This window comes from Chlorocebus sabaeus, chromosome 9, assembly GCF_047675955.1.
Source record: "Chlorocebus sabaeus isolate Y175 chromosome 9, mChlSab1.0.hap1, whole genome shotgun sequence".
NCBI classification, from domain to species: domain Eukaryota; kingdom Metazoa; phylum Chordata; class Mammalia; order Primates; family Cercopithecidae; genus Chlorocebus; species Chlorocebus sabaeus.
In genome coordinates, this window is record NC_132912.1 from 7,829,599 (window position 1) to 7,853,350 (window position 23,752).

At 43.2% G+C, this 23,752-nt stretch overlaps 1 protein-coding gene across 1 annotated transcript in view; it reads left to right on the forward strand.

Annotated features, from left to right (window-relative positions):
- ITIH2 (inter-alpha-trypsin inhibitor heavy chain 2) overlaps window positions 1–20,479 on the forward strand; it is a 45,471-nt gene extending 24,992 nt beyond the window's left edge. The window contains exons 12-21 of the mRNA XM_008002219.3: window positions 1,798–1,979; window positions 3,630–3,815; window positions 4,157–4,296; window positions 6,730–6,899; window positions 10,315–10,452; window positions 13,960–14,073; window positions 14,892–15,090; window positions 15,598–15,770; window positions 17,390–17,501; window positions 20,147–20,479. Coding sequence (XP_008000410.3) covers window positions 1,798–1,979; window positions 3,630–3,815; window positions 4,157–4,296; window positions 6,730–6,899; window positions 10,315–10,452; window positions 13,960–14,073; window positions 14,892–15,090; window positions 15,598–15,770; window positions 17,390–17,501; window positions 20,147–20,294 — 1,562 coding nt within the window. The 3' untranslated portion in view covers window positions 20,295–20,479. The remainder of the gene's footprint in view (window positions 1–1,797; window positions 1,980–3,629; window positions 3,816–4,156; window positions 4,297–6,729; window positions 6,900–10,314; window positions 10,453–13,959; window positions 14,074–14,891; window positions 15,091–15,597; window positions 15,771–17,389; window positions 17,502–20,146) is intronic.
- The last annotated feature ends 3,273 nt before the right edge of the window (window positions 20,480–23,752 follow it).

Here is a 23,752-nt window from a genome sequence, read left to right on the forward strand (position 1 = left end):
TAGATGATGAATATTGATCCCAGACCTCCCAGCAGTACATTTGGAGGCCACAGTAGCATATTCCCTATTATTCTCCACACTTCTCCCAGTTGCACTTGGAGAAATGACTGCTGTCTGACACAACCTTGAAGTTAAACATTTTTCTTTCTACAAAATGGCAGCAACATCTCTCTTCTTCTATTATTTATTTTTATTTTTGTTACATTGTTTGATTTTATTTATTTTTTGAGACAGGGTCTTGCTCTGTCACCCAGGAGGGAGTGCAGTGGAGCACACACAGCTCACTGCAGCCTCAACCTCCCGTGCTCAAGTGATCCTCCCACCTCAGCCTCCTGAGTGGCTGGGACTACATATGTACCACCACACTCAGCTAATTTCTTTTTTTTCTTTTTCTCTTTTTTTTTTTATTTTTATTTTTTGGAGAGACGAAGTCTCACTGTGTTGCTCAGGCTGATCTCAAACTCCTAGGCTCAAGCAGTCCTCCCACCTTGGCCTCCCAAAGTGTTGAGATTACAGGTGTGAGCCACTGCACCCAGCTATCTTTGTTTGACTTGTGTCTTTATTCTGGCCACTGTCAGTAATAGTGAATGGCAGATTGTGTTGTCTGAGTGTGCTACCCTACAGACTAGGACTGGGTCTGATACATCCTGACACAGCCAAATGGAATGAAAATGCACGAGGCAATACAGTGACAGCCAGAGCTTTAGAAAGCCAGAGAGCAACCATCTTATTAATAATGAGACTAGAAAGAGCCATTGTTACATATTTGTTGTAGAGCCAAGGTTTTCGCCTTCTCATCAGATTACTTTTAAAATTCAAGTTTTGAATAAAATCATTAAGGTAAAAAAGGAAATACAGTTTAAAATATTTTAAACACAGTGGCTCACACCTGTAATCCTAGCACTTTGGGAGGCTGAGGTGGGTGGAGCACCTGAGGTCAGGAGTTCCAGACCAGCCCAGCCAACATGGTGAAACCCCATCTCTACTAAAAATACAAAATTAGCCAGACATGGTGGCGTGCACCTGTAATCCCAGCTACTCCGGAGGCTGAGATAGGAGAACCGCTTGAACCCGGGAGGCGGAGGTTGCAGTGAGCCGAGATCGCACCACTGCACTCCAGCCTGGGCAACAGCATGAGACTCCGTCTCAAAAAAAAAAAAAGAAGAAAAAAAAAAAGTTAAACCATAATTTGGTTTAATCATGGTTTCTCACTCCTGTTTCTCAACCATTCAGTTCCTGTCCCTGGAATCAGTCACTGGTTGCCAGTTTCTTATGTATCTTTCCACAGATAGTTTATGCATGCCTGTATACTATATATACATGTTTGCACACAGGCATGTGTATATGCATACATACACATGCGTACATTTATACAAGCTTGCCTGCAAATGCATCCTATGTACCCTGATATTGACCTAGTTTTTTTTTTCTACTCTAAACATGTCCTTGAGATTGTCTGGTATAAAGAGTTGCTGTGTCCTTTTTAGTAACTGCATAGTATCTCACAGTTTGAACATACCATCATCTAACCAAGTGCCTCCTCACTGGTGTATATTTATGTTGTTTTCAATGTGTTGCTAATTCCCCAATAATGTTGCTATGCAACGCAAGCCACACTTCATTTCAACATGTATGAGTGCATCTCTAAGAAAAACTCCTAGAAATTGAGTTACTAGGTGAAAGGATAAATGCAATTTTAATCTGGACAAATTTTACTAAACTGCCCTCCCTGGATTTTCCAGAAACTTTATGACATTACTTGTTTATTCCTTTCCTTTCTGTCATCACCAACTTTAGGTGAACTAAAACTGTCAAAAATTCAGAAAAATGTGAAGGAGAACATCCAAGACAATATCTCCTTGTTCAGTTTGGGCATGGGATTTGATGTGGACTATGATTTTTTGAAGAGACTCTCCAATGAAAACCGTGGAATTGCACAAAGGATTTATGGAAACCAGGACACGTCTTCCCAGCTTAAGGTAACGTTTTTCTTCTGTTCTTTTTTAATTATTCACTGGAAATCATTTAACTACCCATATCTGATGCATGTATGATGCATCACTGAACTTAACTCAAAATGGTCATGATCTCAGCCATATTTGGTTGGAAGGATCAGGAAAGTGCTCAGTTCCTTTCTCACACGCTCCCCCCCACCCTCATATTTCTGCAGTAACAGTGAGGTATGAGGCAGGTGGGTGATGGGAATGGCTTTCCTACCCCCTGAACAAAAAGGTCTTCTGAGCGTCATCAAAGCTCCTTGTAGCTCTCCCGCCCCGCTAGCAATTGGTCTTCTTATCATCATGGTCAACCGTTTTCTCTTTAACATGCATTGGCATCTTGGTATCAATTTTTTTACAATGTAAATTTTCTTAAGTATTAAGATAGAGGCTGAGTGCGGTGGCTCATGCCTGTAATCCCAGCACTTTGGAGGCCAAGGTGGGAGGATCACTTTTGAGCCCGGAGGTTTAAGACCAGCCTGGGCAACATAGTGAGATCCACCTGTTCAAAAAATAGATTTTTTAAAATTAAAATACATATATTGAAAAAAACAAACTATTGGTTTGTTTTGACTAAATAGATGAGAAAATGACGTAAGGAAGGAACATGTCTTTCCCCGCCCTGTGTCAGTACCAGGCATCGTATTTAAACTTGGGAACAAGTAAGAGATAAGATTCTGATTTGGGGAATATTAATCCAGCTGACTTTTTAAAAAATTTAATTATTACTATTATTTTCTGAGACAGAGTCTTGCTTTGTCACCCAGTCTGGAGAGCAGTGGTGTGATCTCGGCTCACTGCAACCTCCGCCTCCTGGGTTCAGGCGATTCTCACACCTCAGTCTCCTGAGTAGTCAAGATTACAGGCGTGCTCCACCACTCCCGGCTAATTTTTGTATTTTTAGAAGAGATGGGGTTTACCATGTTGGCCAGGCTGGTCTCGAACTCCCGACCTCTGGTGATCCCCCCGCCTTGGCCTCCCAAAGTGCTGGGATTACAGGTCGAGCCACCATGCCCGACCTCTTGCTGACTTTTATCATAAGTTTGTCCAAGAGTTTTTCATGCTGACCATAACAGAAAGGGGAAAAAATGCCAGGCTCTTAAATCAAAGGTAATGTTCTCAACAAGTCTTTGTCTTCTCTCTGTTTTTAATCTGATAATTATAAGCATTTCCCTTTGTCCCAGACATCCCATGTGAATGAATTAAGAGGTACCTGCTGATCCTTTGAAGAATCTCAGAGTAAAGTGTTTTAGATCAGCTGGGCACGTAATCCCTGTAATCCCAGCACTTTGGGAGGCCGAGGCAGGCAGATCACAAGACCAGAAGTTCAATACCAACTTGGCCAAGATGGTGAAAACCCATCTCTACTAAAAATACAAAAATTAGCTGGGCTTGGTGGCAAGTGCCTGTAATCCCAGCTACTTGGGAGGCTAAGGCGGGAGAATTGCTTGAACCTGGGAGGTGGAGGTTGCAGTGAGACGAGATCACACCACTGCACTCCAACCTGGGCAACAGAGTGAGACATCATCTCAAAATAAATAAATAAAATAAAATATAAAATAAAATAAGATGCTTTAGATCTACAAAGCAGTATGAACATAATTTCTCTCTCTCTGTCTTTGTGAATTGTAGAAATTCTACAACCAGGTCTCCACTCCATTGCTCCGGAATGTTCAGTTCAACTATCCCCATACGTCAGTCACGGACGTCACTCAAAACAATTTCCATAACTACTTTGGCGGTTCAGAGATTGTGGTGGCAGGAAAATTTGACCCTGCTAAATTGGATCAACTAGAGAGCATTATCACGGCGACTTCGGTACTTCTACTTATCTGCCTATTCTGTCTACTAATTGGCCCCCTAGACACAGTCCCTCTTGAACGTCAGCTCTGCCTACTGGGAATCATGGGTGTAGAACAAAAGCAATCAGTGATGGAGAAGACAGGAGAGTATCTCTGCCATCTTCCCAGCTATTCCACAAATCCCGACCCTTTCACCCAAGCCCAATCCCAAGCACAGAAATGCATTTCCTTCCTCAGTAGGCTTTGTCTTCCATTTCTTTTTTATTCCCCTTCATTCGCAGCAGGTACTAAACATGTGAACTGATTAACTATAATTCTGTTACCTGGTGTCTCTCAACTGAACTTTCCATCATCTAGGCTAACACGCAGTTAGTCCTGGAGACCCTGGCCCAGATGGATGACTTGCAGGATTTTCTATCGAAAGACAAGCATGCAGATCCCGATTTCACCAGGAAACTGTGGGCCTATCTAACCATCAACCAACTGCTAGCTGAACGGTAAGAAGAGAAGAGTACCCACACCACGGGATCTGCAGAACTGAAATGTCCACCACGAATATATGCATTCATACACAAAAAGAGTTTGGAAGCAAGAAAGATAGCAAATTAGCACAGGCTTGAATTATTACCCTCCACTAGTTCTGAACACTTTAGAGAAAGCTGGGTTCACTCTTTTTCTTTTTTATTGAGGTATAACATACAGTAACATGTGCAAAAGGCATTAATTTTTATTTTATTTATTTATTTATTTATTTTTATTTATATTTTTGAGAGAGAGTCTTGCTCTATCACCCAGTGCGATCTCGGCTCACTGCAAGCTCCGCCTCCTGAGTTCACGCCATTCTCCTGCCTCAGCCTCCCAAGTAGCTGGGATTACAGGCGTGTGCCACCACGCCCAGCTAATTTTTTTGTATTTTCAGTAGAGACGGGGTTTCACCATGTTAGCCAGGATGGTCTCGATCTCCTGACCTCGTAATCTGCCCACCTCAGCCTCCCAAAGTGCTGGGGTTACAGGCATGAGCCACTGTGCCCAGCCAAAATGCATTAATTTTAAGTACACCATTCAATGGATTTTTTTATCTATCATCCATGTAATCACCACCCAGATCCAGAGGTAGGTTCCCTTGTTCCCCTCCCTCAGCACCCACCCCCCTCCTCCAGTGGAATCCACTCTTTCAGTGTCTGTGATCATCAGTTTTGCCTGATCCTAAATTTCGCATAATCAGGCAATCTGTATTCCTCTGCTCCTGGCTTCTTTCACTCAATATGATGTTGGTGAGATTCACCCATGTTGCTTCATGTATCAGGCGTGGATTTGCATTTACTGGCTCCTACAGCTGCCGCCAAGAGATCCTGACCTCATGATCCGCCCGCCTCAGCCTCCCAATGTGCTGGGATTACAGGCGTGAACCACCGTGCCCAGCCCTACATTCTTGAAAATGGCTTCTTGTCCAAAAAGAAATTGATGATTACTAAGGATTATGATGTTCCCTAAGGAAGGGCTCCCCCACGCTCATCTGTGTCCCCTCTGGTTGCTTCATGTGTCAGTCATGTATTTGCATTTACTCTTGAAAATGGATTCTTGTCCAAAGAGAATTTAATGATTATGTGATTACGATGTTCCCTAAGGAAAGGCTCCCCCATGCTCATCCGTGTCCCCTCTGGCTTCTCAGCCAAGCTGCATCTCAACTCTCCAACATGAAGACTATGTCCCTAGAGCAATGGATGGTTCTTTGACTACCTGCATCAAAATTACACAGAAGTGTTTGATAAAAGTTCCCATTCCCAAGCCTCATTCCATCTATTAGATAGGATTTGCAGGAAGATGGAACAGGGTCTAAATGAGGCTGGGAAAATGAAATGCTGTTGTATGACTGAACTCGTAGAGAAAATCCCTGATGTTGATAAGATTAGAAGAAATACGTAAGGCTGTAAACTATGACTGTGAAGTAAAAGAGAAATAACTCCCTGTCTGACAGAAGCACACTGGGTGTATTTACAGGCACATAGCAAATTGTGGCAGACGTTAAATATTGATTTTAAAACAATTCCTCTAAAAAGATCAGCAGTTGCTAAAGGTTGGGGGTGGGAGAGAGGGGAGTAGGTGGAGCACAGAGCATTTTTAGGGCAGTGAAAATAGCCTATATGATACTCCAAAGGTGGACACCTGTCATTATGCATTTAACCAAACCCACAGAATGTACAACACCAAGGGTCAGCCACGTTAATTGTGGACTCTGCGTGACAATGATGTGTCAGCTTCTTCCATTGTAACAAATGCACCACTCTGATGTGGGATGGATGCTGACAGTGGGGAAGGCCGTGTACATGGGGGACCGTGTGTACGCAGTGGGCACATAGAAAATCTTGATACCTTCTGCATAATTTTACTGCAAACCTAAAACTGCTCTAAAATATAAAGTTAAAAAAAAAAAAAAAAAAAGCCTTGGGAGCCAGACGTGTGGCTCCCAAGGAGGGTGGACTGCTTGAGTCCAGGAGTTTGAGGCCAGCCTGGGCAACATGGCAAAAGCCCATCTTTACAAAAAATACAAAAATTAGCTGGGTGTGGTGGCATGCACCTGTAGTCCCAGCTACTCAGGAGGCTGAGAGAGGAGGATCGCTTGAGCCAGGGAGGTTGAGGCTGCAGGGAACCGTGATCGTGCCACTGCACTCCAGCCTGGGCAACAGGGCGAGACCTTGTCTTGAAAATAATAATAATAATAAATAAGTAAATAAATAATGCCTTGAGACTTAGCTAGATAAAATACTCAGCTTCTTGAAGCCAGTGAGTTCTGTTTCCCGGTTACTTTGCGGCCCTGCCCCACCCCCAGGTTGGACCCCAGCAGCGGTGGGGTGCAGGGGCGGGGAGCTGACTTGGGCTCCCACTCCAATGCAGCCATGCTCCATAACACCTCTACTTCTTGAATGCAGAAGCCTGGCTCCTACAGCTGCTGCCAAAAGAAGAATTACAAGATCAATCCTGCAGATGTCTCTAGACCACCACATTGTGACCCCGCTGACCTCGCTGGTGATTGAGAACGAGGCTGGGGATGAGCGCATGCTGGCAGATGCCCCGCCCCAGGATCCCTCCTGCTGCTCAGGTCAGGGCTACACCTGTAGGGACAAGTGGCTAGGCAACTCTCTTGCCCCGGGGGGAAGTCCTAGCGCCTCCGCTCTCTCCCACTCCAGCCTACTTCTTGCACCCAGCCCTGGGCCCTCCTGTGCCCAAGCTCTTCCTGCCAGCTGGGAGGAAGATGGATTATTGCTGTGGTCATTGACCTTTTTGCTCCCATGTTTCCCAAAGGAACTTTTGAAAACCCACATACCGTTCCAACATTTTTGACATCAATATTTGAAATTTTTTATCTTAGCCTGGGCAACATAGCGAGACCCCATCTCTAAAGAAAAAAAATTTTTAACTAGCTGGGTGTGATGGTGGGCACCTGTAATATCACCTGTTTGGGAAGCTGAGGCAGGAGGATCTCTCGAGCCCAGGAGGACCACTGCACTCCAGCCTGGGTACCATCACATCTCACTGTAGCCTCCAACTCCTGGGCAACAAATATAATTTCTATATGCAACTAACATAATTATAGTATTTTATAAATATTGACCTTTTAAAATAAAACTGTTACATCACTGTTTTTTTTTCTGTTTTTTTCTTTTTATTTTTTTATTTTTTATTTTTTTTGAGACAGAGTCTTGCTCTGTTGCCCAGGCTGGAGCACAATGGCATAATCTTGGCTCACTGCAACCTCAGCCTCCCAGGTTCAAGCAATTCTCCAACTTCAGCCTCCCAAGTAGCTGGGATTACAGGCATGTGACACCACGCCCGGCTAATTTTTTGTATTTTTAGTAGAGATGGGTTTTCACCATGTTGGCCAGGCTGGTCTCGAACTCCTGACCTCAGGTGATCCACCTGCTTTGGCCTCCCAAAGTGCTGGAGTTACAGGCGTGAGCCACCATGCCCGACCACATCACTGTTTTCAATACATCTAATGAAACAGAATACCTAATTGGTTACTATCATTCATTTTTAAAAAATACATAAGCAAATCCTATATTACAATTATTAGAAACTGGCCAGACATGGTGGCTCATGCCTATAATCCCAGCACTTTGGGAGGCTGGAGTGGGTTAATCACTTGAGCCTATGAATATGAGACCAGCCTGGTCAACATGGCAAAACCCCATCTTTAGAAAAAAATACTAAAATTAGCCAGGCATGGTGGCACGTGCCCATAGTCCCAAGTACTCAGGAGGCTGAGGTGGGAGGATTGCTTGAGCCTAGGAGGTGAAGGTTGCAGTGAGCCAATTATGCCACTGCACTCTAGCCTGAGTGACAGAATAAGACCTTGTCTCGAAAAAAAAAAATGATTGGAAGTTTTACATTATTCTTTTTTCTAGTTGAACTTGTATTTTCACTCCACTTGCCCAGCAGAACTATATCCTATTGTAATATATTTTTATGCTTCTTTTAGTAATCACCTCACTTATCTATAAGAAAAAAGTTTATAAATTTTAATTTTAATTAAAAATTTAATTTAAAAGTCATAACCATAAGATTCTGAGTATTCAAAATTCTCTTCTGAACTGGGTCTGATTAATATTACTACTAGTAGCCAAGTGAGCAAAATAATATAAATAAATTACAAATTTGATTACACGTAAGAAGTAAAATTGGAGTGGAAATATCTATACTCTCTTACTGGGAAAAATGTGACTGGGTGTTTTTCATGTATTCATGGGTAAGTATTATTTATGAATGGATTGAAAGAGACAGGATTCAGCATCAATTCTACTTCTAAGAGAACTCGTATGGGCAGAAGTCCCGATAAATACTGGTTGGTACAGACAGTTACTCGCTTATCTGAACTCTGAAATTTATATGCCAAAACATACATATGGACCTAGTGTCCAAAAAATCTTGTGTAATTTATCAGCTGACAACGTGAGCCCTTCCTCAATTTTGCTGAAAGCAAAGAATTGGAAGCCCTGTGGCTTGTACAAGCATTCGCTTCCCATCATTGGAATCAGGTTTTTCGCCCTACATCAATATTCCAATGGATGTTTTGGTTCCTGGAGGACTTTTTCGGGAGGGGAGTGGAGAAGAGCAGGCCTTCTGCTTGTAAACTGGGAGAAAAGGGTTTCTTTAGGAAAGAGTCTATGTCTAAACTGAGACTTTAGAAATTGCCTTTCAAACAATCCATGCTCTCTGAGTCCTGCAGAAAGTCTCCAGGCACCTTGGAGCCCCCAGGGCTAGGAGACCTCAGGCTTATACATCTCTTTCTCTTCTCTTTCTTGGGGACTGGTCCTACTGAAACATATATACATATATGCTATATACATACACACACATAATTATACATTATAGATAATATATAATTATTAGTATCCTATATAATATATATAATTATATATAATATAGCTATAGATATATAATTATATATAATTATATATAATATCTATAATGGCAATTATATTAAATTATATAATTATACATTATATAATTATATATTATATAATTATACAGAATATATAATATATATTCTGTATAATTATATACTACCTATAATATATGATATATAATATATTAGATTCAAGGGTTAAATGTGCAAGTTACACGGATATATTGCATGTTACTGAGGCTTGGGGTACAAATGATCACGTCACCCAGGTAGCGACCACGGTACTCAGTAGTTTTTCAACCCTCCCCCCGACCTCCCCCTTTCCCTCCCTCTCCCCTCTAGAAGTCCCCAGTGTCTATTCTTTCCATCTTTAGTCCGTGTAGTACCCAGTATTGACTTCTCAATGTAGTACCCAAGGTAAGTGAGAACATGCGGTATTTGGATTTCTGTGAAATATATTCTTAAGAATGCTTTGCACACAATGGAAGGATTTTGTGCATTTTTAATTTCGTTCAAGCATGACACCAAGTTTACTGCACTGGTCCATGGTTCAGGGAACTCTGACTTGTAATGTTCCCGTGACAACAGCCTGTAGACTCACAGCTAAATAGATCTAGGGACAAATGAACCCTAGATTAGCTCTCACAGAGAGCTAGCCTGGCTATCGGAAAGCAAAAAGTGCCTTTTGTTGTCATGCGAAATCTCTCTCATCAGGAAGGAAACCTCTCTGGGAAACTAACCTGCTCGGCTTGTTTGTGAGCGAATAGGGATGGAGCCAGGAAGATGCCGCGGTAACCCGGGCCTTCTCCCAGACTTAGCTCCCCAGCCTGCACTGGAGTCACCGGGCCCTTCCCCAGCGCTATAAAGTGGTTCCTCCCACGGCCACCCTTGCTCAGGTTCCAGACTCCAGAGAGAACCGTATCACTGGCCCCCTCCCTCAGCAACATGCCAGAGGGAGCCCGACAAGAGAGAACTCTGGAATAAAAATAGAGGAGAAAAACCTAAGCTGACAACATCTGGGGGTGCATAAAACAGATTCTTGACGTGGTGAGCAATTTCCGTGGAAACGTAAACCTAGAATCTAACAGATGCAGGTTTTTCTACCCAGGGGCCCTGTATTACGGCAGCAAAGTGGCTCCAGATTCCATCCCGTCTTGGGCCAATCCTTCACCAACGCCCGTGATCTCCATGCTGGCACAAGGAGCTCAGGTGCTGGAGTCCACGCCACCCCCACATGTGATGAGAGGTAAAGCTTCTACACTGCTTGCGTGTCCCAGAACTCAGCCGACCATAACCCTGGGAAGCATTGTGTGAATGAGGACGGGTGCAGTGGCTCACGCCTGTAATCCCAGCACTTTGGGAGGCCAAGGCAGGCAGATCACCTGTTTTTCTATAGAAATACACCTTATTTTGTTTTTAATCATGTATTTACAGAATCCTAGTTTTGTTCAGTCTGTAAAAAAACCTTTCTGCAAACAGTTTCAGTGGGAAGTTTGGGTAGTAGCTGTGGTCATCTAAAAGCCAGGAAAGTGTATTTCTTTGTGAGAGTTTTGGTGGCTGTAGCTTCCTTGTGTAATCGCAAATTTCTTTGCCTTCCATTGTCAATTTCTTTGCCTTTCCATTGACAACCTCTCTGGCATCTTCTCCCACAGCATGTGAGAGGGGAGCTGCCCCGGGGAAATGGGAGGGACAGTGTCTCCTCCCCTGTTTCCAGCTCCTTGCATTGCAGCCTTCACCCACAGAGATCACAGCTGCTGGCAATTAGCTAGTTCATCTAGAAAACCTGTGTGCAGCTTTTCTTTCCTTACTTTTCTTTTTATTAGAAAAAAAGTAAATTTCAACACTCAAAGACAGAGCACATCCCTCTCCCTGAAGGAAGGTGCAAAGTCCCAGAATGACTTGAGTGTTTGAAATTTAGAAGGGTGGTTCCTGCTGGTTCTAGAACTGTGCAGCCTTCTTGACTGCCTGGAATATAGACCTTTCCATCAAGAAAGCCTCAAAGCTGGTTCTCAAGGTTGTATGCCTAGCACATACCAAATATCATGTTGCAGCAGAGAAAACTTAGCAAGGACTTTGAATGGACATTTAATGTTATTTCAGGCAAGGTACATGGCTCACACCTGTAATCCCAGCACTTTTGGAGGCTCAGGTGGGAGAGGATTGCTTGAGGCTAGGAGTTTGAGAAACCAGGAAAAAAAAAAAAAAAAAAAAAAGCCTTTTCAAAAAATTAGCCAGGCATAGTGGTGCACCTGAAGTCCCAGCTACTCAAGAGGTTGAGGTGGGAGGATTGCCTGAGCCCAGAAGTTCAACGTTGCAGTGAGCTATTATTTCACCACTACATTCCAGCCTGGGTGACAGAGGGAGGGAGACCCTGTCTCAAAAAATAAAATAGAGACCTGGCATGGTGGCTCACGCCTGTAATCCCAGCACTTTGGGAGGCTGAGGAGAGCAGATCACTTGAGGTCAGGAGTTCGAATCCAGCCTGGCCAACCCCGTCTGTACTAAAAATACAAAAATTAGCTGGGCGTGGTGGCAGGTGCCTGTAATCCCAGCTACTCGGGAGGCTGAGGCAGGAGAATTGCTTGCACCTGGGAGGTGGAGGTTGTAGTGAGCTGAGATCGTGCCACTGCACTCCAGCCTGGGCGACAGAGCAAGACTCTGTCTCAAAATAAAATATGATAAATAAAATAGGATGATAAAATAGTCACTTCATCTCACCCTTAGGGCTTATCTCTAAAATGATTTCTAGGCCGCAAGTAACTTGCTCCTTCACCCTCCATTGCTGGTAGTGCTTTGTACAACACTCCCCTCTCCTACCACAGCTCTGTGGGGGTGGGAGTCCCAGGAGGAACCATGCAGGAGTCTCAGTTAACAGTGGCAAACGTCCGCTGCCACGCACAAGTGGGGAATCCATGTGGAAGTTGACCACGCTGGAGGAGCAGTTGCTTTTACTGTACCTTTCCAACCAGCAGTTTCTGAGAGCCAGATACTACTGTGATGCCCAGGGAGTGAGCTGCTTAAACTGTGGCTTTGCCAAATAAAGCTTTTGGAGAAAATTGTTGAGACCAAGTTAATTTACCTTTAAATATTCTTCCCAGTTAAGACTGTAGTGTTTCTTCCAAGTTTCTCATCTCTGTTGTAGGATGCAGTACAAAGGATGAGGACTTCAAAGTCAGACAGTCCTGGAGATACATCTGCCCCATGACCTTGGTCATACACTGAAACCCCTCTAGGGCTCAAGCAGCCCACCACTAAAACGGGAATGATAATACCCTCCCTGCAGGGTGGATACAAGTTTCTCTTTCCTAGTAGAAGCTCAGTTATCACTGACCAGTGTTCTGCCCATAAACCTCAGGTGCTAGGAATCTATAACATTAGTCATGGAGGTCCTCGATCTACTTTCAGCCTGATCAAAATTTCAGGCTGGACTGACCCATTTAACCATGATGCTTCATTTCTGTTGTATTGAATTCTATCAACTCAGTATGGCAGCACTGATTCACTATTGCTTATCAGGAGGTCTGATTGGTGGGATTTGAGTTAATTAAATGGCAAAACCAATCGTTGTCTTTAATAAAAGCAATTTTCTTCAAACAGAATATTTCAAACTACCATATTTGTGTAGAGGAAGAAAGAGGATATCATAATATAATGATTGTTTAAGGGTTTCTTTTAATTTTTATTTTTGAGACGGAGTTTCACTCTTGTTGCCCAGGCTAGAGTGCAACGACTCAATCTCGGCTCACTGCAACCTCCGCCTCCCGGGTTCAAGCAATTCTCCTGCCTCAGCTCCCGAGTAGCTGGGATTACAGGCACCCGCCACTACACCTGGCCAATTTTTTTTTCTTTTTTTTTTTTTAGTAGAGATGGGAGTTCTCCATGTTGGTCAGGTTGGTCTCGAACTCCCGATCTCAGGTGATCCATTCACCTGGGCATCTCAAAGTGCTGGGATTACAGGAGTGAGCCACCAGGCCTGGCCAAGATTATTTTTAAAAGAGCCTTTGTTGTGTGTGTTTTTTATTTTATTTTATTATTTATTTATTTATTTTTGAGACAGAGTCTTGCACTGTCGTCCGACTTGGAGTGCAGTGGCGCCATCTCGGCTCACTGCAACCTCCGCCTCCCAGGTTCAAGCAATTCTCCTGCCTCAGCCTCCCGAGTAGCTGGGATTGCAGGTGCCCACCACCATACCCGGCTAATTTTTTGTATTTTTAGTAGAGATGGGGTTTCACTATGCTGGCCAGGCTGGTCTTGAATGCCTGACCTCGTGATCCACCCACCTCGGCCTCCCAAAGTGCTGGGATTACAGGCGTGAGCCACCGCACCTGGCCTGTTCTGTGTTTTTACAATGCCCTGTAGTGTCTGGCTCCAACAAAAATCAACTAACCACGTATTTGTGGACTGCAGAGCATGAACCTGGAGGTGTGAACTGAACATTTCTGGCCTGAGTGACTGCTTTAGCCACTGCACGAGCTTCCTGTAACTCCTCTGCAAGCTTTTATTCATACTGCCACCAACAACTTTCCTAAAATGAGGGTCAAGTCACTTCATGTTTATGAGGAAGTGCTCCATGACAGAGGGACAATGGAGTATGAACCACTGGATCCTTGAGGCCTGGAGGAGTACCGAGCATAAAGGAGAAGCACAATAAATATTTGTTCTGATTAAATTAAAGATGTTCAGGAATGATATAGTGCTCAAAATCATCTTCCTTTTAATGATTTTGCTTACGTTTTCTTTGTATATTTTCCAGTTGAAAATGACCCACATTTCATCATTTATCTACCAAAAAGCCAAAAGAACATTTGTTTCAATATTGACTCGGAACCTGGAAAAATCCTCAACCTGGTTTCTGACCCAGAATCAGGTAAAATAAAAATAAATTATATTTGCTTTAGACAATTAGGTCACTGTTATGCTTCCTGTCACTGCCTTGGATTTCTTTCTTTCTCACCTTAATAGAAGTGCTATATATTTCAGTGATATTAGTGAGAAAATAAATTATAAATATATTCTTAACTATTTTGAACCATCATAGCTCAAAATATATACCCTGTCTCTGAGTATGAACTAGCAGATCTTGTTGTGATATAATTAATTTAAATACGAGCCAGGCGTGGTGGCTCACACCTGCAATCTCAGCACTTTGGGAGGCTGAGGCGAGCGGTTCCCCTGAGATTAGGAGTTCGAGACCAGCCTGGCCAACATGATAAAACTCCCCGACTACTAAAAATACAAAAAAAAAAAATTAGCTGGGCATGGTGGCACACACCTGTAATCCCAGCTACTCAGGAGGCTGAGGCAGGAGAATCGCTTGAACCCGGGAGGTGGAGGTTGCAGTGAGCCGAGATCGTGCCACTGCACTCCATTCTTAGCAACAGAGCGAGACTCCGTCACACACAAAAAAATTCATTTAAACACTATATGAAATTATTTAAATTACATTTTATACACTGACAAATTTTATAACTGATATAAAATTATTAAATTAAATTTTATTAAATTTTATAACTGTTAAAATATATGTTATACAATGAGAAGCACAAAGAAGAAAATGTTATGTAAATCCTGAAGCAAAATTATAACTTTCCTATATTGCCAAGTTTTATAAATTTGAACTATAGTACCCACACATGCAAAATAAAGGGCACACAAGAGAAAAACTCATTTTTTTCTTTCCTGCAGGAATTGTAATCAATGGTCAGCTTGTTGGTGCCAAGAAGCCCAACAACGGAAAACTAAGCACCTATTTTGGAAAACTGGGATTTTATTTCCAAAGTGAAGACGTAAAAATAGAAATCAGCACTGAGGCCATCACCCTGAGTGGTGGTTCTAGCACATTTGCCTTGTCCTGGTCCGACACGGCTCAAGTGATGAATCAGAGGCAAGTATGATTCCATCTGAACTCAGGCCTGTCCGTGACACGTGACTGCATAACTAAATCCAGGCGTCAGTGACATCAACATAAAAAAAAATCATCGTTTTAAATATAAGGAAGTTGAGGTTCAGAAAAATTGTTCTCACTCCCTCCTCTGTTCCTGGCAGTGGGCATGGTGTTTTTGGCCACCATGGGCCCCAGGACCTAATCTAGTGTCTGGTGTCAGTAAGCACTCACTGGGTATGTGCTGGTCAGCGAACGAATCCACCAGCTGAAATCTATACCCGACTCTATCGCAGAGTGCGCTCCAAATGCCATGATTGTGTCCTCTGCATAGAAGCTTCCCAATGAGTATCCGTTCATCGATCATTTATCTATAAACTGTTGCAAGCGCTTAGATAATTAGCGGAATTGTCTGGGAGGAGTGAAGAGTTCATAGTAGGGGTGAGAAGAATGACTTTCTAAAAAGGTCTGTTCTGAAATGGTTTAATTCCACTTGGACTTTCACACCAGGGTGCAGATCTCAGTGAAGAAAGCAAAAGTGGTAACTATCACCCTGGACAAAGAGATGTCCTTTTCTGTTTTACTTCATCGTGTTTGGAAGAAGCATCCCATTAATGTTGACTTTCTGGGAATCTACGTCCCCCCTACAAACAAGTTTTCACCTAATGCCCACGGACTAATAGGTAAAGTGTCTATGGACCATCTGACGAGGGCGGGGCCACTCTAACTCTTTAGCAGCTTTGGCTGACAGTGGTTACAAGTTGAGGACATGGCAGGTGTGGACTCAAGAGCACAGAGGACCAACATAGCAGCGTGGGGTCACTCGGGAATGTGACAGCCTTTTGCCGTTCTAGACAAGGCTGTCCAGGGCCAGGATTTCAGCATCACAAACTGGGCAAGTTAAGAGAAGGGACAGATACATTTCAAGTTTTCTGTTCAAGATTTTTTTCTAACTGAAGCAAGGTGAACCCATTTAGGAGGTCTGTGATAACAAGCAGAGCACCCTGGACAACCGTCCCTAGTATTTTAAGAAGGGCTCAAATGTAAAGCCTGTGACATCACAAACAAATCTTGTTCCTGTGATCTGAGCTATGCTCTCAGGTGCTCACCTCACTTTCCTGCCATCAGGGTGCTCGATTTACTTACAATCCACTAGACCAACCTCACGCATAAAATGACCATGAGCTCCAGGCACGGTGGCTCATGTAATCCCAGCACTTTAGGAGGCCTGGGCAGGTGGATTGCTTGTGGAGTTCAAGACCAGCCTGGGCACCCCATCGCTATCAAAAAAGTAGGAAATAAAAATAATTAGCAGGATGTGGTGGATCCTGCCTGGAGTCCCAGCTACTCAGGAAGCTGGGGTGGGATTGCCTGAGCCCAGGAATTAGAGACTGCAGTGGGCTGTGACTGTGCCACTGTGCTCCAGCCTGGGTGATAAAGGGAGACTCCATCTCTTAAATTTATTTATTTATTTATGTATTTATTTATGAGATGGAGTTTTGCTCTTGTTGCCCAGGCTGAAGTGCAATGGCACAATCTCAGCTCATCACAACCTCTGCCTCCACGGTTCACGTGATTCTCTTCCCTCAGCCTCCCGAGTAGCTGGATTACACGCATGCACCACCGTGCCCAACTAATTTTGTATTTTTAGTAGAGATGGGGTTTCTCCATGTTGGTCAGGCTGGTCTGGAACTCCCAACCTCAGGTGATCTGCTCGGCGTGGCCTCCAGAGTGCTAGGATTACAGGTGTGAGCCACCGCACCTGGTCCCATCTCTTCAATTAAAAAAAAAAAAAAAGGGCTGGGAGTGGTGGCTCAAGCCTGTAATCCCAGCACTTTGGGAGGCCAAGACGGGCGGATCACGAGGTCAGGAGATCGAGACCATCCTGGCTAACACGGTGAAACCCCGTCTCTACTAAAAATACAAAAAAAAATTAGCCAGGTGTGGTGATGGGCACCTGTAGTCCCAGCTACTCGGGAGGCTGAGGCAGGAGAATGGCATAAACCCGGGAGGCGGAGCTTGCAGTGAGCTGAGATCCGGCCACTGCACTCCAGCCTGGGTGACAGAGGGAGATCCTTCCTCAAATGAAAAAAAATAAAAATAAAAAAAGATCGTGAGCAGCACAAATGTGCTCCCAGGAAGGACCCTTCCTCCCATCACCACTCCTTTTTCCTCTCAGCTTGTCTTTCCACCCTAGAAATCCCAGAGGGAGGACCAAAATGTAGCATGGAGCCAATAACAAGCCTGTCTTTTTATTTGACTATGATTACATGTAAATCAATATCTGATTCTGTTTCGCCAGGCCAGTTCATGCAGGAACCAAAGATACACATCTTCAATGAGAGACCGGGAAAGGACCCTGAGAAACCAGAGGCCAGCATGGAAGTGAAGGGGCAGAAGCTCATTGTCACCAGGTAGGCCTCAGGTGTAAGGACAGTGACGAAAAGGGCTCGTGTTAGAATTAGACCCACACAGCAAAATAGAGGAGCAAGAAGAAGTGTTGTAAGCACTACCTACATCACACTAAGCAATTCATCAGGAATAGACACACACAGCATTCGCATAAGGGCACTTCTGATATCCCACCTTAATGCAAATAAAGACGGGGTATCTAGGGTCATGTGATGCCAAGATTAACTAACCTGTTGTTCTCATCTTCATACTTTAGAAGCCCTCATGAGAGCTTCACAAGTTGGATAACTGGACACGTGGATCAAAGGAGAGAATCGTAAAAACACCTATTACCATAGTGCTGCAGAACGAATATAGATTTTTACATCAGGCTAGAGCTTTCCTTTTACACATGGATCTCTGACTGCTTTTTTTTTGTAGCTTTTCTTATACCAACCACCCCCATATGCTTCATCTAAAGTGAGAACTTAGAAGCTCGTAAGGCATTCTGAGTGTAAAAATCTTACAAATCTTGATATTTTTTCCCAGTCCTTTACAGTTGTCTCACCCATGCCAAATTTGGTACCGTTTTAAAGCTGTTTACCCCTTTTTAGAGTTTTTACAAAGCAGTCAACTTCGCTTTGTTAGAAAGGATTCTTCATGCAAACAAATATCATTGGCTTTGACATAATTAAACCATAACAATGATAAGCATAAAATTGTATTTGGAAGTATTGCCACGAAAATAGATTTGTAAACTGAAACAATGGATTCTTGGTGAATACACCATTCAATTAGTATCAGTTTATGGGAGGAACAAGGTACTGACGGGAATCAGTGAGCGTGAGTCACAGAAGCAATTGTGAGCACAAATTAATCATGCTAATATTAAGCTATCTGAAGTTGGTAAAAGGGTGTTTACTGCCAGGCATGGTGGCTCATGCCTGTAACCCCAATGCTTTGAGAAGCCAGTGTGGGAGGATCACTTGAGACTAGGAGTTCAAGACCGGCCTGGGCAACATAGTAAGACTCCATCTCTACAAAAATAAAAATAATTAGCCAGGTATGGTAGATTCTGCCTATAGCCTCAGCTACTCAGGAGGCTGAGGTGGGAGGATCCATTGAGCCCAGGAGTTTGAGGCTGAAGTGAGTTATGATTGTACCGCTGCACTCCAGCCTGGGTAACAGAGTGAGACCTGTCTCATAAATAAAAACATAATATACAAATAGGTCGGGCGCACTTTGGGAGGCCGAGGCAGGTGGATCACCTGAGGTCAGCAGTTCAAGACCATCTTGCCAACATGTTGAAACCCCCCCATCTCTACTACAAATACAAAAATTTGCTGGGTGTGGTGGCAGGTGCCTGTAATCCCAGCTACTCGAGAGGCTGAGGTAGGAGAATCGCTTGAACCTGGGAGGTGGAGGTTGCAGTGGGCGGAGATAGCACCACTGTACTCCAGGCTGACTCCATCTCTCTCTCTATATATATATACACACACACACACACACACATAGATAGATATTTATATATGTATATATCTATGTATGCATTTACTTTATATATAGAGAGAGAGAGATGGAGTCAGGCTAGAGTGCAGTGGTGGTCTATATTTTTATATTTATATTTATATATATTTATATTCTATTATATACATATATAAATATATATGTATATTTATATATATTTATAAATATTTTATATATTTATACATAGATATGTATGTACATAAATATAAATACATATATAAATAAATACATATATATACACACACATGCGTTTATTATAATGACAAAAAGTAAATGCTGGGCCTCCATTTCATCCACTGCAAGCACCTCGTGGTTCATAACTGAAACTGAGCTGTCTGCTGAACTGGGCGCGGTGATACACTTTTAAGCCTCATTCACGCAATGTGCCAGATCCTTTACAAATTGTTGGCTACTTTACCCTTCAAGTGGAGGACATGAATCTGCTCAGAAACAGCAGGTATCACCCTTATACATACAGAAAGTGCGGTTAAGAGGCGCCTCCAATGCATTCTTTTTTTTTTTGATGACAGAGTCTTGCTCTGTCGCCCAGGCTGGAGTGCAGTGGTGCGACCTTGGCTCACTGCAACCCCTGCCTCCTGGGTTCAAGCGATTCTCGTGCCTCAGTCTCTCGAGTAATTGGGACTACAGGCATATGCCCAGCTAATTTTTTTAAAAAATATTTTTAGTAGAGACAGGGTTTCTCCATGTTGGCCAGGCTCGTCTTGAACTCCTGGCCTCAAATGATCCGCCCGCCTTGCGCTGGGATGACAGGCATGAGCCACCGTGCCTGGCCACCGACTCATTCTTTAAGTGACCGGTGAGGTCAGCCTCAACGCTGTGGAGTCTTATTCCTGCCTTCTTCCCCTTGGCTACTGTTTCCCTTGCTGGAAAAGCCCATATGGGTCAACTCTAAGGGTTCTTTGAGTTCTCTAAGGACACTCCGCTGATTCTCTGTCCTTCCAACACCAAGCCCCAGACTTGGGTGTTTCACATGACTTGGGGAGCAGCGATAGGTGGAGGGGCGGCAGATGTGGTGACGGAACACGATGAACAGCAAGGAAAAGACGGGGTCTTGTGTCTAGAGGTGCCCAGCCAGCCATCCCTCGGCCTCCCGCTAACCACATGCCTTGCTTCCTTGCAGGGGCTTACAGAAAGACTACAGAACGGATCTAGTGTTTGGAACGGATGTTACCTGCTGGTTTGTGCACAACAGTGGAAAAGGATTCATTGACGGGCATTACAAGGATTACTTCGTGCCTCAGCTCTACAGCTTTCTCAAATGGCCTTAAGGGTTTATAGTTTGGGAAATTATATATATTAATACACATCTTTCCCCTGTCACTTTTGCAGATATTCTTTGGTTTGAATAATTAAAATGAACCAGATATCAGGGTGGTTAATTAAAATGAACCAGATCAGGGTGTTTTATAAAGCCTGTAAATACACCTGAAGAAAATAAACATCTTACAAATGAGCTTTTAGGATTTTGTTGCATTTTTAGACGCCAAAGTGTGTGAATCAAGGTGGTGCTGAGACAAGCCAGCATCTGGACAGAGCCTTAAATGTGGTGTTTACTGTGATCATTTATTAATCTTTTCTTTTTCCTTTGAGACAGGGTCTCTCTCTGTTGCCCAGGTTGGAGTGCAGTGGCGTGATCATAGCTCACTGCAGCCTCAGCCTGGGCACAAGCAATCCTCCCACTTCAACCTCCCTAGTAGCTGGGACTACAGGTGCATGTCACCATGCCTGCCTCATTTTTATTTTTTCGCAGAGACGAGGTCTCACTATGGTCCCCAGGCTGGTCTCAAACTCCTGGGCTCAAGAGATTCTCCCGCCTCAACCTTCCAAAGTGCTGGGATTACAGGTATGAGCCACCACACCCAGCTGATCATTTCATTGTTGTTGAGTCTCAGGTCCTCAACCTTGCAGATTGCATCCATCTTTACACGACTAGTTGATGGGAGGTATGATTATGAGAGGGTTAGATGGTGAGCATAGAATACGAACAGGGGTTACTTGATCTTAGGTGCTTTGTAGAGATTTATATTAAAGCCCTGCTACCCTCTGTAGGGATAGCCTTGCTATGGTGCCTGTGATAACCCAGTATTTTTGTCCAAGATTCTCTTCACAGTGTTGGTCCCTGGCACCCTTGTGAGTGTATGAGGTCTGAATTAGCCATGGTTCTCCAGAAAAACAGAACCCACAGGAGATTTACAATAAGGATTGGCTCATGTGATTATGGAGGCTTGTAAATCCAAAATCTGCAGAGTAGGCTGATGGTACAGGAGACCCAGGGAGGAGCCAGTGTTCCAGTCCAAAAGCCATCAGGCAGGAAGAGCCGATGCTGCAGATGAAGTCCGAAGGCCGTACACTAGGGAATCCCCTCTGACTTGGGGAGGTCAGCATTTTTGTTCTATTCAGACCTTTGACTGTTTAGATGAGGCCCACCCACACAAGGGAAGGTGATTTCTTTACTTTGTGTGTGTGTGTGGTTTTTTTTCTTGAGATGGAATCTCACTTTATTGCCCAGGCTGGAGCACAGTGACGCAATCTCGGCTCACTGCAACCTCCACTTCCTGGGTTGAAGTGATCCTCCTGCCTCAGCCTCCCAAGTAGCTGGGATTACCAGCGTGAGCCACCATGCCCAGCCCTACTTGGGAGTTTTTGTTGCTCCCAAATTCTGCACATATTTAAAATCGCTCAGGATGTTACCTCAGATGGCTAATGAGACACACTGTGAATGTTGCTAAGTGAATTCTGAATCATAGTTCCAAATTCTCTGGAAGCCCTGTGTGTCTGTGAATCAAGTTTCACACACATTTAATATACCTTGAACACGGCATTTTTGTTAGTACTCCTGGTAGAACTGTTACTTCATTTGCATTTAAACCATTTCTGAGGAATACCACTTACATGCTAAATCTTATATTAGACTTTATTTCAAAATAAAGTAGTAAATTATATTCTAACAAAAAGCCAATGACATTTATAAGGCAGAATAAAATAAGCAACCAATTTAAAGCGAAACTGTGTTACTTTATGCTGTCTGCTCTTGTATAGTGGATTTTGGTGCTAAGATGCAAGTCTGAACCACTGTAATTCTGTGCTTTGCTGTGTTTATAACTTTCCTTAAAAAATCAATTCCTAAAATGAACATATTCTCAAAAGCCAAATTGGTGAATTTGCACTTTAAAAAAGCTTTTCAAAGGCACATTTTTATGAATCTTTCTTTCCGTAATCTGATAAAAGTCATTTTTCATTTTAGAGGCAAAACTCTTTTTTTGCACATATCCAACCCGTACTTGAAAAAGCAAGTGGGCATCTCCAAACGTAATTGCAAACTCTTAAGGAAATGTGATTGTTTCTAGAAGCTAAAGATTACTGGCTGGGCGTGGTGCCTCATGCCTATAATCCCAGCACTTTCAGAGGCCAAGGCAGGGGCATCACTGGAGGCCAGGAGTTCAAGACCAGCCTAGGCAACATAGTGAGACTCCCATCTCTTCATAAAAATAAGTAAAAGTAAAGATAGCCTTAGTGCTGAAGAGGTAAATAGCACTACCTCTTAGTCTTCTTCTTCTGTAAGAAGTGGTCACCTATGATACACTTTTGAAAAATCTACTGCATCTTTTCCATTTCCTATTTCAAAAATAGAAACATATTAAATATTAGAATGCTAATATTCAACAGAAACTTCAAAAGTGAGATTTTAACACTAATTCTGTTACTCGGTTAAAATCTTGAATTTAAAACTTCTACCTGCAGATACTAAGTTTAGCTTCTTAGTATTTTATGTGTGCACAGTGGTCTTAAAAGAATGAAAATCTTGGGGTGTATACTTATATGCGGTAATAAGAGTTCTATCAAAAGAAACTGCAGCTTTAAAGGATCACTTATTACCATCCAGTGGCATCTTCTCTTTAGTCTTATCCCAACTGAAGGAGATATAAGTGACTCCAAAGGCCCAGTAAAATCAAAGTAAAAATTACCTGGCTATCTAGGTACATAGAGATGCTTGTATGCTATAAGAACTTAGTGTTATTTTTCTTAACTTTTTCACAATGGCTGAGTCTACTTCTTGGTAACTATTCCTAAAATAACTACAGAAGAGAAAAAAAAAAAAAACCCTCCAGGATGGCTTCCTTAAGTGGCATAATTATTCAGTTATCTAATTAACGTTTCTAGGGTCACTGCAGTCAACCTAATGACTAACTTATAATCAAGGCTGATCATATTCTGGCTGGGCGCAGTGGCTCATGCCTGTAATCCCAGTACTTTGGGAGGCCAGGGCAGGCAGATAACCTGAGGTCAGGAGTTGGACACCAGCCTGACCAACATGGCGAAATCATGTCTTTACTAAAGATACAAAACTTAGGTGGGTGCCGTGGCATGGACCTGTAATCCCAGCTACTCGGGAGGCTAAGGCAGGAGAATCGCTTAAACCCAGGAGGCGGAAGTTGCAGTGAGCCAAGATCGCAACACTGCACTCCAGCCTGGGTGACAGAGTCTGTCTCAAAAAAAAAAAAAAAAAAAAAAAAAAAAAAAAAGGCTGATCATATTCTGATCCTGTGATTCCATCTTACCCAAGTAGGAACTGAGGTATATACTGGTATCAGTCAACAGTTTCTCAGGCCTAGCAGTCAGGGCAGATTTTCAAGTAGCTGCTATACATGATCAAGTTTCTCTTACTGGCCTATCATTTCATTTGATTATCATTGAACATTGTCAATTCCTATAACACACACCTTGG